At 40.6% G+C, this 13,732-nt stretch overlaps 2 protein-coding genes across 2 annotated transcripts in view; one reads left to right on the top strand and one right to left on the bottom strand.

The window, feature by feature from the left end:
* The window catches only part of LOC124275932 (DBH-like monooxygenase protein 1 homolog), a 51,528-nt gene extending 51,154 nt beyond the window's left edge, over positions 1 to 374 (top strand). Inside the window, exon 10 of the mRNA XM_046711634.1 lies at positions 189 to 374. The gene's annotated coding sequence lies outside the window, so the exon portion shown is untranslated. The remainder of the gene's footprint in view (positions 1 to 188) is intronic.
* Positions 375 to 5,883: 5,509 nt separating this feature from the next.
* On the bottom strand, positions 5,884 to 12,700 carry LOC124275897 (DBH-like monooxygenase protein 1). Its single transcript, XM_046711580.1, has 8 exons — positions 12,461 to 12,700; positions 11,834 to 11,969; positions 10,671 to 10,769; positions 10,227 to 10,409; positions 9,724 to 9,881; positions 8,714 to 8,957; positions 7,228 to 7,324; positions 5,884 to 7,031 (listed from the first exon to the last, which is right to left on the bottom strand). The coding sequence occupies exons 1-8, from the start codon at positions 12,683 to 12,685 to the stop codon at positions 6,476 to 6,478; spliced, it is 1,698 nt and encodes a 565-aa protein (XP_046567536.1). The 5' UTR covers positions 12,686 to 12,700; the 3' UTR covers positions 5,884 to 6,475.
* Between the last annotated feature and the right edge of the window lie 1,032 nt (positions 12,701 to 13,732).

Below are 13,732 nucleotides of genomic sequence, written 5' to 3'. Positions count from 1 at the left end.
ATCCAAAGAAGGGCTGGAGTTCCTCGGCAAGCTGGCAATGTGCGATGTGAATAAGAATGACTTTAACTATCCCCAATCCGGTGGCGCAGGAACCCATGTGGCCTCCCTGACGTTGATCTTCCTCGCGGTGATCATGGCTTAGATTCAGAAGACACGTTGAGGTTTTAATCCTTTCCAAACCTGTGGCCTCGACAAAGTTTTGGTTTTTCCATTTTTTAGTCTTTTCTAAAATGTTGGCTTGCATTTAAAGTCAGATGTAGTACTATTCTCGGTGTATGGCAGTGTTAATGAAAATACCCCGAAAACCCGGGCCCAAGTAGTCAAAATCTTTCTGATATTGGACAATTATTAAACGCTTGGATTGGCAGTTTTTGGAGAAAAAAAATCCCAGAAGCTTCAGAAATGCACGATGGTATATTTAAAATGTACTATAAATATTAGCAAATCAATGTCTTAGATGATGCGTTTAGTTTGGTGATTGTACTCAAGACGGCATGATCACAGTTTTAATTAACGATGATAATTGTTTAGCAAAAATAGTAAACAGGGAATCTTAGATGTCATTTCTGAACATTTACAGTACTATTTACATCTATTGTGATATATCCTTCTTACTGTGCTACCGGTGAGGTAACCTGGAGGTTAAGGCGTTGGTTTGTCTTGCTTCGCGATGCGGGTTTCGAGCCCTACATGGTTGCAATGTGTTAAGCGCACATAGTTTATCATTGTTTATTACTACTACAGCTACTACTACTACTACTACTATTAGTATTACTACTACTACTACCACTACTACTACTACTATTATTACTACTACTACTACTACCACTACTACTACTACCATTACTACTATTACTACTACTACTACTACTTCAAGGATGATTACTACAACTACTGCAACAACAACAACAACTACGACGACTACTACTACCTATTCCAAGTTTCATCCATATGTCTTTGTTTTTCGGTTCTTTTGAATAAAAGTACATATTTTTGATATTATTAAGCAATTCCTTTACACACTTTGAATAAATAATGTTAACGTACATAGTCTACATTTTGTTGACAGTTTGCCATTCTCTACTCCAGTGTCGTCCTATTGCTACACTCAGCAATATTTTAGCCATACACCCGCGGCCTGTCGAATCTGGACCAGACAAACCATCAACGTGATGAACAACGTTTGTGATAGATGACAACAATCAGACTGCTCATGATGAGGAGTGTGGGTAGCCTCGTAGTTAAAGCGTTCGTCCGTCACTACGAAGACCCGGGTTCGATTCCCACATTTTTCAATGTGGTGTCCCCTGTCGATGATATTGCTGAATATTGTTGAGAACAACGTAAAACGTAACTCACTCACTCACTAGTGTTACTTTAATCATCTACCGGGGATATACCGGTCGGTCAGCTTGTGTTCTTCTGACATTATCAACAAGTTCTATAGTATGTGGTCCTGAGCATAGAGCTCAGGTCACAAATCAGGTGATGTTAAGCAACGTTGGTCATGGACAGTCCTTGGATGGGTGACCGTTTTTCAGCAGCTTGACTCCTGTGAGCTTCTATGACTTCAGTCGTGTCCCACAACAAAGCACACGTGACACATGTGGTTTAACCTAAGGCAAGTGAGTTTGTTTATAATTGCCTCAGCAGTGAATGGGTACCCGGTCGGATAAGTCATATAACTGTTCACCTTCTAGTGCCATACAGGCAGTTTGGCTTATCCAGGGTAATAATGTCTCTGCGCCTTGAACATGGTCAGGGTCGTACCATGGATGGACCTCGGAGTCAAAGCCACAGGCATGGCGAAGACGATAGTAGGCCATCATGTTGTTTAAGATATGCTGTTTGTGCAAAGGAAGGACATCCAGTGACAAGGTGTTGGACAGTCTCTGTATTTTCATTGCACAATCGACAATTTCATATTGATATTTTCTTTAAGACTCACCTATAGGCGACTGCGAGTGGGAAGTGACTGGTCATGGACAGCAAAAAGAAAGCCCTCTGTTTCACATTTAAGACCGGCCGACTTCATTCAGGCGAAGGAGTCGGTGGAATTGTAGTTCTGCTCCACTCACTGCCTGTACAGACGATGCAATGGCTTCTCAGAAAACGTTTCCACAAATGACCGACTCTGGGCAGACTTGGTGAAGGACTTCACCTGGTTTACTCCTATCGCTGTACCGTCCAGCAATACATCGCCATCAACAAAATCAACATCAAATTTCAGATTCTGTCCTTAAAATTCCTTGTTTTCACCTTGAGTCTTGACATGCATCACCAAAGGATCATCCGTACACAATACACAATAAAATTCTATCATGAAGAGCTTCCACATTAATCAAACCTCCCGAACTGATTGGCATATATAAACGATTAAGAGAGGAATGATGGTGGTGGGCTCTGTTATCAGACATGTTCTTCTGGTCAGGCGGTCAAGACTCTGGATGTCTTGTTTTGTCCAATCAATTACTCCAAAGGAATAAGAAAGGATTGACACAGCTAGCCTATTGGTGGTTTGACCTTTGTTTCGAGCATTTTAGCTCTGAGTTCCACATTTATACTCTGCCTAAGTTTTTCTTGAATCTGGGCATTCTGTGTAGCTTGTCTCGAACTTGCATTCAAAGATGGGTGTAGGCCTGATCTTCCACAAGTTGCTCAAAAATTCCTTCCCCCTGTAACTTGACCGATTTATCATTAATTACCTTTCCACGTTTCAAATGAAGTGTATTGCATTTATCGAGTCCAAATGTCATGCTAATATCACAGAAAAGGACTCGACAAGGAAAACAATTGATTATCATTATTGTTATGTTTCTGCGGGAAACACAGAAAAACCCATTTGTCCCACTCCGCCTGACCTATTGTACATAATATTGTGTAAATTCCAAAGCTTTGATATATATCTGAGGCCCCGATCAAACAGTTTGTGCGTTATGTAAATACCTTGCAGCATTTCCCACGGAATCTTACTGGCAAAATGCCCGCCTTCTCTCCAAGTGTTTGGCTATACATGAAAGAATATTTTTTACTTAAACTTAATTTGTTTGAAGACATACGGACGCTTAGAGCGTATTTACTTTTCAAACATTTTTCTGAGAGGATTTTTCTAAAGACGCCATGGGGTATTGTTAACGCTAGTACATGTACACTGATCACAGAGATAGTGAAGAAAAGGGTTTTGTGGCTTTTATATCCGATTGTGGTACCATCACTGATTTATTAGTCTGGATCAATACCTTCCTAGTCAGTCAAATGTTTGAACTTATCACCAGTGCCAGTCTATCTTGTTGGCTAATGTTCATAATAGTTAAGATAATTGATTTTGGAACAACGAAGGTTCACTTAGCTCCATTTGACCATATATAAATACAAAATTTTGAAACTAGGTCTGCTTTTTCTTTACGAAGACATATTGGAATACATGTACATGAATTTGTCATACATTTTGCATACGCACAAGCAAGAACGCAACATCCTTAGCCGGACAGTCAGACAACCGGACTTGCGGGATGGTCGGAGCAGGACAGCATTGTTACGCTCTTCCTGTCAAAGAATACGAAAATTGTCAAAGGTCATGGATCGATTGGGTAGCCTTGTGGTTATACCATTCGCTGATCACGCCACAAACCTGGGTTTGATTCCCACATGGGTATAACCTGTGAAGCGCATTTTTAGCGTTCTTCGCCATAATATTTCTGGAGTATTGCTAAAACCATACATATATCTCATTTTTTACCTATGACAAGAAGGCGTTCATGATACCAACTTCGATATCACGTTGTAAAGGCGCTGATATATTTACACCGTTGTCCATCAATTCGCAACTTTTAAGAAATCACAATCAAAGGATTCGGTATTTTTTCGTAATTTTACAACCTAAACTTTATTTTTCTGTTCACAAATAGCAGATTCACATAAATGCATTAATGTGGTACAGACTAATTGCCCCTCCTTTCAACTGACAAAACGTCAACTGTCGAAACAGTAATTATGCGAATAATTCCAGCTAATAATTCTACCGTTGTGTTACATCAACGCTCACGTGAATCTGACGGGGTACTGGTAGTTGTATATTATGTAGGAAATGTATTATGACTGACTGACTGAGTTTGGGTTTTACGCCGCGCTTAGCAATATTCCAGCAACATCACGGCGGGGACACCAGAAATGGGCTTCACACATTGTACCCAAGTGGGGATTCGAACCCGGTCTTCGGCGTGACGAGCCAACGCTTTAACCATTAGGGCTACCCCCACCGCCCCAGATCCTAATGAAGATATCAGTCGTTATTGGTTCGTTTAAATTTTGTGTGGAACGAACATGGCTTGACAAAATATTTAATGTCTCACTGAAAATCCGTGTTTTGAGAAAAAGGTAAAACGTCATACTTTGCCGGTAGAATTCACGAAGACACCTGTTCTCAGAAGGTGCTCTTTGAGAGTGACTTAGTTCGTATTTAAATACAAGTAGAAATATTGTTGAGTTCTCAGAGAACCAAATCATTATAAAAAGTCACATTAACTTGTTATTCTAAAACTTCACGAGACCCTTTAAGATCCGCGGTAGAATTGGTCTTGAGCAACCCATACTTGTCGTTAGTCAGCTGGTTTTAAATTTCATTGCACAATCGACATTTCATGCAAATATTTTCATTTAGATTCACTAAATGAAAATATTTGCATGGAATGTCGATTGTGCAATGAATTTACAGAGACTGCCAAACAACTTGTTCGATGCCCTTCCTTGGCACAAAAAGCACACCTTAAAAAAACATGATGGCATGGCTCGCTGCTTGTTTCAACATCGCCATTATGCTACCTCATAGTCCCTCATCATGAGCAGTCCGTTTGTTGAGTGGGTGTCATCATTCACAGACGTTCATCACGTTGATGGTTAATCTGTATTACTGAACTATTGCTGAGTGTGGTAATAGGACGACTCTGGAGTAGAGAATGGCAAACTGTCAAGAAAATGTAGACCATGTGCGTTAACATTCTTTATTCAAAGTGTGTAAAGGAATTGCTTAATAATATACAACCCATCAAAAGTTTAGACTCACTAGTGTAAATGTAGCCACTAATTTCAGTCAACTGTTATAAACTAGATTTTGTAAAATATTCCATACTGTTTGAAGGTACTGTTTACACATGAACGGATGTATTGTAAACAAGTTCGTAACGTTGAAAAGATTATTGTCATGAGTTCAGTAAATGATGAAACTCAGTGAAAATGGGCGAATTCTTAACAAAACTCTACACCAAAACGCAGCTGTTCACATGCACGATATTTACACATGCTTTTCAGCAATTTGATGCATGATCCTCATAAGGTTTGCAGTTGGTTCCCCCAAGTTAGGGGAGAAATTTATCTTCGATGTAACCACATATATATACATAACATATAGTGAATGCTTTCACTGAGTCTAAACTTTTGATGGATGGTATATAAAAAATATGTACATTTATTCAAAAGAACCGAAAAACAAAGACGTATGGATGAAACATTTGGAATAGGTAGTTGTAGTCGTCGTCGTTTTAGCAATGTTCCAGCAATATTACGGCGGGGGACATCAGAAATGTGTGTGTGTGTGTGTGTGTGTGTGTGTGTGTGTGTGTGTGTGTGTGTGTGTGTGCGTGCGTGCGTGCGTGCGTGCGCGCGATTGGGGTAGTCGAGTTTCAAATATTACAACCATGTAAGACTCGAAGCAAGACAAACCGACGCCTTAACCTCCAGATTACGTCACCGACAGTACAGAAAGAAGGATACATCAGAATAGGTGTAAATAGTACTATGTGTAGATATGACATCTAAGATTCCCTGTTCACCAACTTTGTAACTGAACAGTATGTTTATGTTCACACACAAATATATGAATATATATATTTATATATATATGTGTGTGTGTGTGTGATGTGTATAAGTGCTTGATACATCTATTGTATGCATGTACAGTGAATTAGGTATGATGATGGATCAAACAATTATTATCAATATAATGCAAAATAGAATCTTTGTTGATTTAAACCTCGATTACAATCACTAAACTTAAAAGCATCATGTGAGACACTGATTTGCTAATATTTACATGTACATACATTTCAAATATATCATCATGCATTTCAGAAGTTTTTTTCGCATCCAAAAACTGCCAATCCAAACGTATAAAAAGAAATAGTTGGTCTTGACTAAGACTTTCCAAACAGCAAGTGTCCATTATTCGGAATATCTTGAATAATAATAAGAGTACTGTTATAGCGCCTCATCCACGTCACTCAGGGATATGCTTTGAGCACATATAAGAATACTTTGTTTCCGGGGTATTTTCATTGACACTGCCATACACCGAGAATAGTACTATATCTGACTTTAAATGCAAGCTGACATTTTAAAAAAGACTAAATTATAAAAAAGCAAAAACTTTGTCGAGGTCACAGGTTTGGAAAGGATTAAAACCTTAACGTGTCTTCTGAATCTAAGCCATGATCAACGCGAGGAAGATCAACGCCAGGGAGGCCATAAGGGCTCCTGCGCCACTAGTGTGGGGATAGGTAAAGTCATTCTTATTCACATCACATATTGTCATCATGCCGAGGAACTCCAGCCCTTCTTTGGATTGTCGCATCAGATTTCTGACATAGTCTGAGATATCGCCTCCACTTAAGCAAGGGTGTTTCAGGATGTCCATGGCCGCCATCTTGCATTCGGGAGTGCATATATTGGCCAGGAGATTACAGTTGTCTCGTAAGGCGTTTGAGAGCGCCTTAGACTCAGGATCGGATTCAAATAAAAATTCCCAGACGTTGCAGTTCTCCTCAATGAGGCTCTCACCCACACACAAATTGATGCTCTTCCACGACACACACACGCCATGCTTCAGAGCATGTTCTGGGTAGTACCAAAGGAACCCAAAGCACATTTCATCTGATGTCCCATCGCCGTAGAATACCCATTTCTTCTTATACGTCGACTGGTAAGTGCAGGTGGTCACTAAGCTATCTCCAGGAAGAATCTCAACTGGATCGTCATATCTGTAATATATAGAATGAAGGTATTACAATATGTGAGTGAGTGAGTGAGTTCAGTTAGAAGCTGCTTTCTGGTGTCTCCTGCCGTGATATTGCTACAATACTGCCAAAAGCGGAGTAAATCTAAACTCACTCGCTCGCTTGGTTTATGCAGATCATTTCAAGACGTGATTCTCAAAGTTAGTAAGGAGGTTCTTACTTGAAGTAGCGAGGATTGTCATAGTTGAACTCAGGTTCATTGGTAAGATATTGGACCCTTTGTCCATTTCGCCTCAGTTCTACGGACGCTGATCTGCCTGTGAAGATAAAACATTTACCTTTTACTAAACATAACAGTTTGTAAGCGGCAACACTCCTAATGATAGCATACCATAAACCAAGTCACGGTGCCTGAGCGCTCGATATATGAAGACGCCTTTTAGCTTTAAGCTCTAGTCTTTTATGATAACCAGTTTCGTACGTTTCACCCACGTGGTATGTATGTACGTCCTTGTACGTTGGTTTTTGCCCCACACTGTGGAGGCACGCCCTGATATTGCTTAAATAGTGATCAACATTTTTCTTTCAGTTTTTTCTGTGTGGCAAAATCAGCTTGAGAATAGTTAAAAAGGAAAGTGTACAGCTTTGTATGTGAGTTCTATGTAAATTGTCACAGTTGTGCTTTATACTTGCTAACTTTATTTAGCGGTGGATACAGTGAACTCTGTGGATTATTCGTTCGTTCGTTCGTTCGTTCGTTTGTTTGTCTGTTAGCTAGTTAGTTAACTAGTTAGTTGGCCAATAGAGCGTTCAGTTAATTAACTCACGAGTGATAGTAACAGCCGATGTGTTGTAGATAGTCTTGTCAGCCAGTGTACTTAGCTATCTGTGGTAACAGCGGATGATATGACCTCACCAGTTCTGGAAGCCGAAATTACTAGAATCTGTGCTTTACGGAGAAAGTGTAATTCCAAATATAACATATGTCACGTCCTACTCTCCAAATGAAAATGTGTGGATTCATGACTCTATATGATTTTAATTTCACTTTAAAGGGACTGTTTAGGAAGATATTCACAAGGGTGTCTTTATTCACATGCTGGCGTGCCCTTATGAGACCGCCGGACAGCTCCAGATATATTTTGGGTGAGTGGTCAAGTATCTATTGCATCTTTGTGAGTTTATGATTGAAAGAATAAATTTATACACAGTCTTTACATTCCTTTAATGTTTCAGTTGTGTTTTACCAGAAAATCGCATCCGATATTACATATCTGCCTTAAGGAATGAACCCCTTTTATAATCCAGGGCCCGTGCATTGAAACTTTGTACAGGTATTTTACAGGACAGTGCGTAACGTACTTGTCCCTTGAGATGCGTGTTGTAATTTCATTCTGAAAGATTTTCCTGATTTAAGTTATCCGAATGCAGCGATGTCATAATCTAGCACATTAATCCAGAGGGGCTAAGTGGGTTTGGTTTGTTGTTTTACGCCGAACTCAGCAATATTCCAGCTATATGGCGGCGGACTGTAAATAATCGAGTCTGGACCCGACAATCCAGTGATCAACAGCATGAGTATCGATCTACGCAATTGGGATACGATACCATGTCACAAAGCAAGCCAGCGAGTCTGAGCACCCGAATACTGCTGAGTGCGGTGTTAAACAACCAACCAACCAAGCATTCAGATGTACATTACTTACCTAAATAATGCATATGATTCCCAGCCATTGGGACATAAATGGGCTCTGTCATAAGTTTTCGTGTGCATTCAGATGTACATTCTCCTCTGAACGTGACCTCTGATTGTCCAGGGGGGATTGCTAGGTTCATCTGTCCGAGTGACATGAGTGAGCCATTATTCTTTCGTAAGTTGGGGGTGTAAAAGATCGTCATTCCTGAACTGTCCTTCCAGCCTGACACTTCGTTCGGGTTGTTCCAGTGAAACTGATAAAGAGTGAAAATGAATATAACACACAGTGGTGAAGGGCGTTGCCGTTAACACTGGGAGGAAAACTAAGATGTGCTGGGCTGGTATGGTTTCACGGGTTCGGAAAGTTGTTGGCAAAGTTTGAAAGAACTGTTGATTTCTTGGTATCGGTGCATGCGTTTGTATAGTTGTTGGCAAGGTTGGACAGAGCTTGTGATGTGATGGGTTGATATCGTTGCACGCGTTAGAATTGTAATTGGAAATGTTGGAAAAAACTTGTGTTGAGATAGGCTGGTACCACAATCCAGCAGAGCTATTAATTCTACAGCGTATCTTGCTCGACATTAGATATTTCTTGATTATTACAATCCACATGAAAATACAATGAAACGCCATTAATTTGAACCTCCCTTTCGGGAAAATGTGTATGTTCTTTATATCACTGGAAGTGTGTGAAAGGTTTATCCTCTCTTAGTTTGATTCATTCAAAATACACACAAAGATCGTAATGGCGCCTGTGTGAACTGCTTATTTGTATGGCACAGAATACGCTGTGTGCAGCTTTAAATAAGCAACAGTGTATATGAAAGAGTGTGAGTGAGTGAGTTGGGTTTTACGCCGCTTTAAGCAATATTCCGGCAATATCACGGCTGGAGGACACCAGAAATGGGCTTCACACATTGTACCCATGTGGGAATCGATCCCGGGTCTTTTGTGTGACGGGAGAACGCTTTAACCACTAGGCTACCTCATATATAGTGAAAGAAATTTGGTCAATAGTACCTCCAGAGCAATCCGAGTGTATTTTGATTTTCCAAAAACTAGTCCAAAGTTATCATTAAGGCATTCTCCAGGAGACCCAACTGTCCAGCTTCCGAGAGCTGCTGTGCATCCCTTTCCAGCATCCATGCCACATTTGTATGGTTCCGTTGGTAGTTCCTCTGCAAACAAAGATATATATAGATATATACAGGTCACCATTTTTAAGGAATTCTAGGAAGGTAATATTTCTGTACCTTTGCTGTTTCACTCAGAGCCACACTCACCATCAGGACCCAATGGTTGATATTATGAGCAACGTCGGAGAACGATGAAACAATATAACGACGTTACCGACCCTGACCATCCTATCTCTAATGTCGCCACTTACGGCCACTATTCTTTACCTGAATCCCCAGACATTGCAAATCATAAAGAAAATGTTCCTATGTTGTGTTTTTTATAACCATCACTGCATAGCATACACTGCGTGGATTTGGTTTCAATTGAAGGCTGATTCGACTCACCTGATGTGTCAGAGCAGCCGTAGACTACGACGTGATGCATGACGTTTTCGTTGTCGATGAGAGGCTTGCTTCCAATGTAGTGGTAGTCCTGGTCAGAGGGGACGTCGAAGATCATGCAGATGTAGGTGGTGTCCTCGGCGGGCACGTCGGTTTCGGGGAAACGGATTGTGAAGTTCCTCACATCTGTGAAGGTGAGATGACGACTTAAGAACGACACTATGTGCATTATTTGGGTAGGTATTAGAGTGAGTGAGCTTCATCATATCTTTGAAGGCTGAATGAATGAATGAATGAATGAATGAATGAATGAATGAATGACTAAGCATACTTACCTGGCGGGTCCAGATATACAACATACCCTTTTGTTTCACACTTAAATCATGACAACGTGTCAACGATGAAAGCATTGCACATACATTCGGGAATGCAACTAAAACGATTTACCTGGTGCGTTGAGAGCATCGCACTCCAGTTCTGACCCTTTACACGAAACCCACGCATTCTTCGCTTGACAGGCAGGGGAGTCAAAAGGGTCACACACACCTGGAATATATAGAAGGTCGTTCTCCATAAACCGAACTGGTATTGTATGAACGTGTGCACATGCACATATGATGAGTTCTATTTTGGGGTGTTATTCAGTCCTCAGCTAATAGTAATGTAGATTTGATGATCATAGTAACTTGAAGCGATTTAAAAGGTACCTATTGTTCAAAGTCACCAAATTCTTGCGAAAAAGATTCAATAGTTGTATTTATCATTGTTCGAAAACGAGATTTGCAGCGATGATAAGCGGATCCTGGCGCATCTAAGGGAGGAGATATATTCTAAAAGACTACAAAATAGTTCCTTGAGAGATAGTTTTACCTGGTAAAACAGATCAGGACTATGGAATCCTAGAAGGGACAATGCCACGTTGTCGCGCTTACAGAAAAGGGCAAAAAGTGTCAAAATTAACCAAAGTACAAGCGACCACGCGACATTTTGGCCTTTTGCGCTGTTTGAAGAATATATTGAATTCAACCATACGGCGACTTTGCGACATACTGAGCATATTTCAAGGTCAAAATATGCCGCGTTGTCGATTTGTCTCCTCGTATGTAAAATAAGCATTAAAATGCGCGACAATGCGACAACGCGATAATGTCCCTTCTAGGATTCCATACAGGACTGATGGCAGTGAAACTGTCTTTTCTATGCCTCAGTAATATTATCGCCTTATCACGGGAACCTGGACACTTGTAAATAATTTTGACCACTGATTGGGTACTTAATGATCCACTTAGCCTTGACACATTCCTCATTTCCAAAACAAGCAGAGAGTATTATGATGTCTTTCAGTGGCATTTAGAAGTTGTATATTGATGTCCAAGATATTTTTATGGATTAAACTTCTTTATAATTTCCCTCACGACGTTTCGAGACCATTCAAGGTCACCTGATGAAGGGACCTGGAATGGTCTCGAAACGTCGTGAGGGAAATTATAAAGATTGAAGTTTAATCCATAAATATATCTTGGAAAGCAGAGAGCAGTTGTAACCTATGTTCCCAGAATCACCAACTGCATATCAACACGGATGAAATCAATGTAATTTATATTGCATACCTGGGTGAGTAATGTCGGTTGTCCGTGACGGGAGATTACCACTGTCTGCAGTCCACACGCAGTTCGGGTCACCCAGCTCTTGACCGTTGGTCATACCGTCACCATCAGAATCTAAACGGCACAATTCTTGTGTCCACTTAAACAGAATATAAACCATTGTGAACAGAAATATGCTTCAAAGTACATTTTGCGACTCATGGTCAAGAGATGAATAAAGTTTTCTTAGACACAGAACCCTAGTCTTGTGTGTTACCACATAAGGATTTGGATATTTTGCTGAGACGTTTTAAATAGGATAGATCTGTCTTAAAATGCGTTGCGAAATAAGGATATGAACCTTTTGCTGAAGTGGTTTAAGGGGATTCATACATTGTATCCATGTGAGGAATCGAACCCAGGTCTTTGGCGTGACGAGCGAAGGCTTTAACCACAAGCGTACCCTACTGATTCCCCACATAGGTGGAATGTGGGAAGCCCATTTCTGGTTTGCTTCCCGCCGTGATATTGCTGGTAATATTGCTAAAAGCGCCGTATAACTAAATTCACTCACTCCCTTGATTCCCATCACGGATATGGAGATATTATGACAACTGTCTCACAAAATAGATAAATATTAAATATATATACCATGTGACCTTGAGAAGCGAAGTCTTTGCCAAAGTCGTTTCGGTTTCCTCCACCAAGAGCGTTGATGTGACCCACGCCATGCCAGTAGAAGTTGGCCCGACAGGGATGAGGGACCCGTTCGCCATTTGGAAGGCGCTTCCGGTATTCTCCATAACCCGACACACCACACGCCCCCAGAAGCAGCAGGGAAATTGTCAGTACCCTGCGGAAACACGAGTGTGGCATTGTATTGGTAGGCAAATAAAAAAAGTAAAATAAAAAAAACCGATAGATAGATAGACAGATAGACAGATAGATAGATAGATAGATAGACGTTGCGATATTTGTAAAGATCATGGCGATAACTCTATATGGAGTCTCAGATATATATGGAGACCTTGATGCTCACGAATGATGTTTGCTAAAGGTTCGTGGTGTCTTTGCTCACTACGTTACTACTATAGGATATTCAAACACTGGACCTACAGGATGGAACAAACAGTTCATGTGTGGGTCGTATCAGAATTAAGCATTCCTTCAGTTAAATTTGTTTTGGTTTTTTTAGTTTGGGGTTTGCTGTTTACCGTCGCACTTGACAATAAACCAGCTATTTTGTGTTTTGACAATGATCAGGTAAACTGGTGGTTGATGCAATGAGCAAATCAACACTGACGTGGTAAATCGTTATGTTCCCTATTATGGCCGGCATAGCTGGAATCCTCACGGTGTAAATGGTTAAACTACGTTTTGGTTTATTTCTTGTTTAACGACGCACTCAGCAATATTTCATTTATATGGGGGTGGTCTGTATATAATCGTGTCTGGACCAGACAATCTAGTGATCAACAGTGTGAACATCGATGTACTCAGCTGGGATACGATGACATGTGTCAACCATATCAGCAAGCCTGACTACCCGACCCTGTTAGTCGCCTCATACGACAAGCATGGGTTGTTGAACACCAGCTGTAACCCGGATCTTCACGGGTCCTACCTAGATGGTAGCAATGTGGCAGTAATACGCCATACCTGATATTTGTACATATGGCTCGCATATGCAAGTCGTGTCTGTCCTTCTAGGGTGTACACACTATTCAGCTCAAGTTTTTCGCAAGTATCCTCCTTCAGCCAAGTTGGGTATAAATAGCGCAGCAATTACCTGACGGCTTGTCAAACTAGAACGGGTTTCACATGTTAAAGCATAATTATTGTGTAGGTTTACAGGCTACATTTACAGACCATTAAACTCAGATATATCATCTGGGTTTCCCTTTCATGAAAGGAAAGTTTTAG

The sequence above is a fragment of the Haliotis rubra genome, unplaced genomic scaffold, assembly GCF_003918875.1.
Source record: "Haliotis rubra isolate DU_JTF1 unplaced genomic scaffold, ASM391887v1 Scf204, whole genome shotgun sequence".
NCBI classification, from domain to species: Eukaryota; Metazoa; Mollusca; class Gastropoda; order Lepetellida; family Haliotidae; genus Haliotis; species Haliotis rubra.
This window is presented reverse-complemented; position numbering and strand designations above follow the sequence as displayed.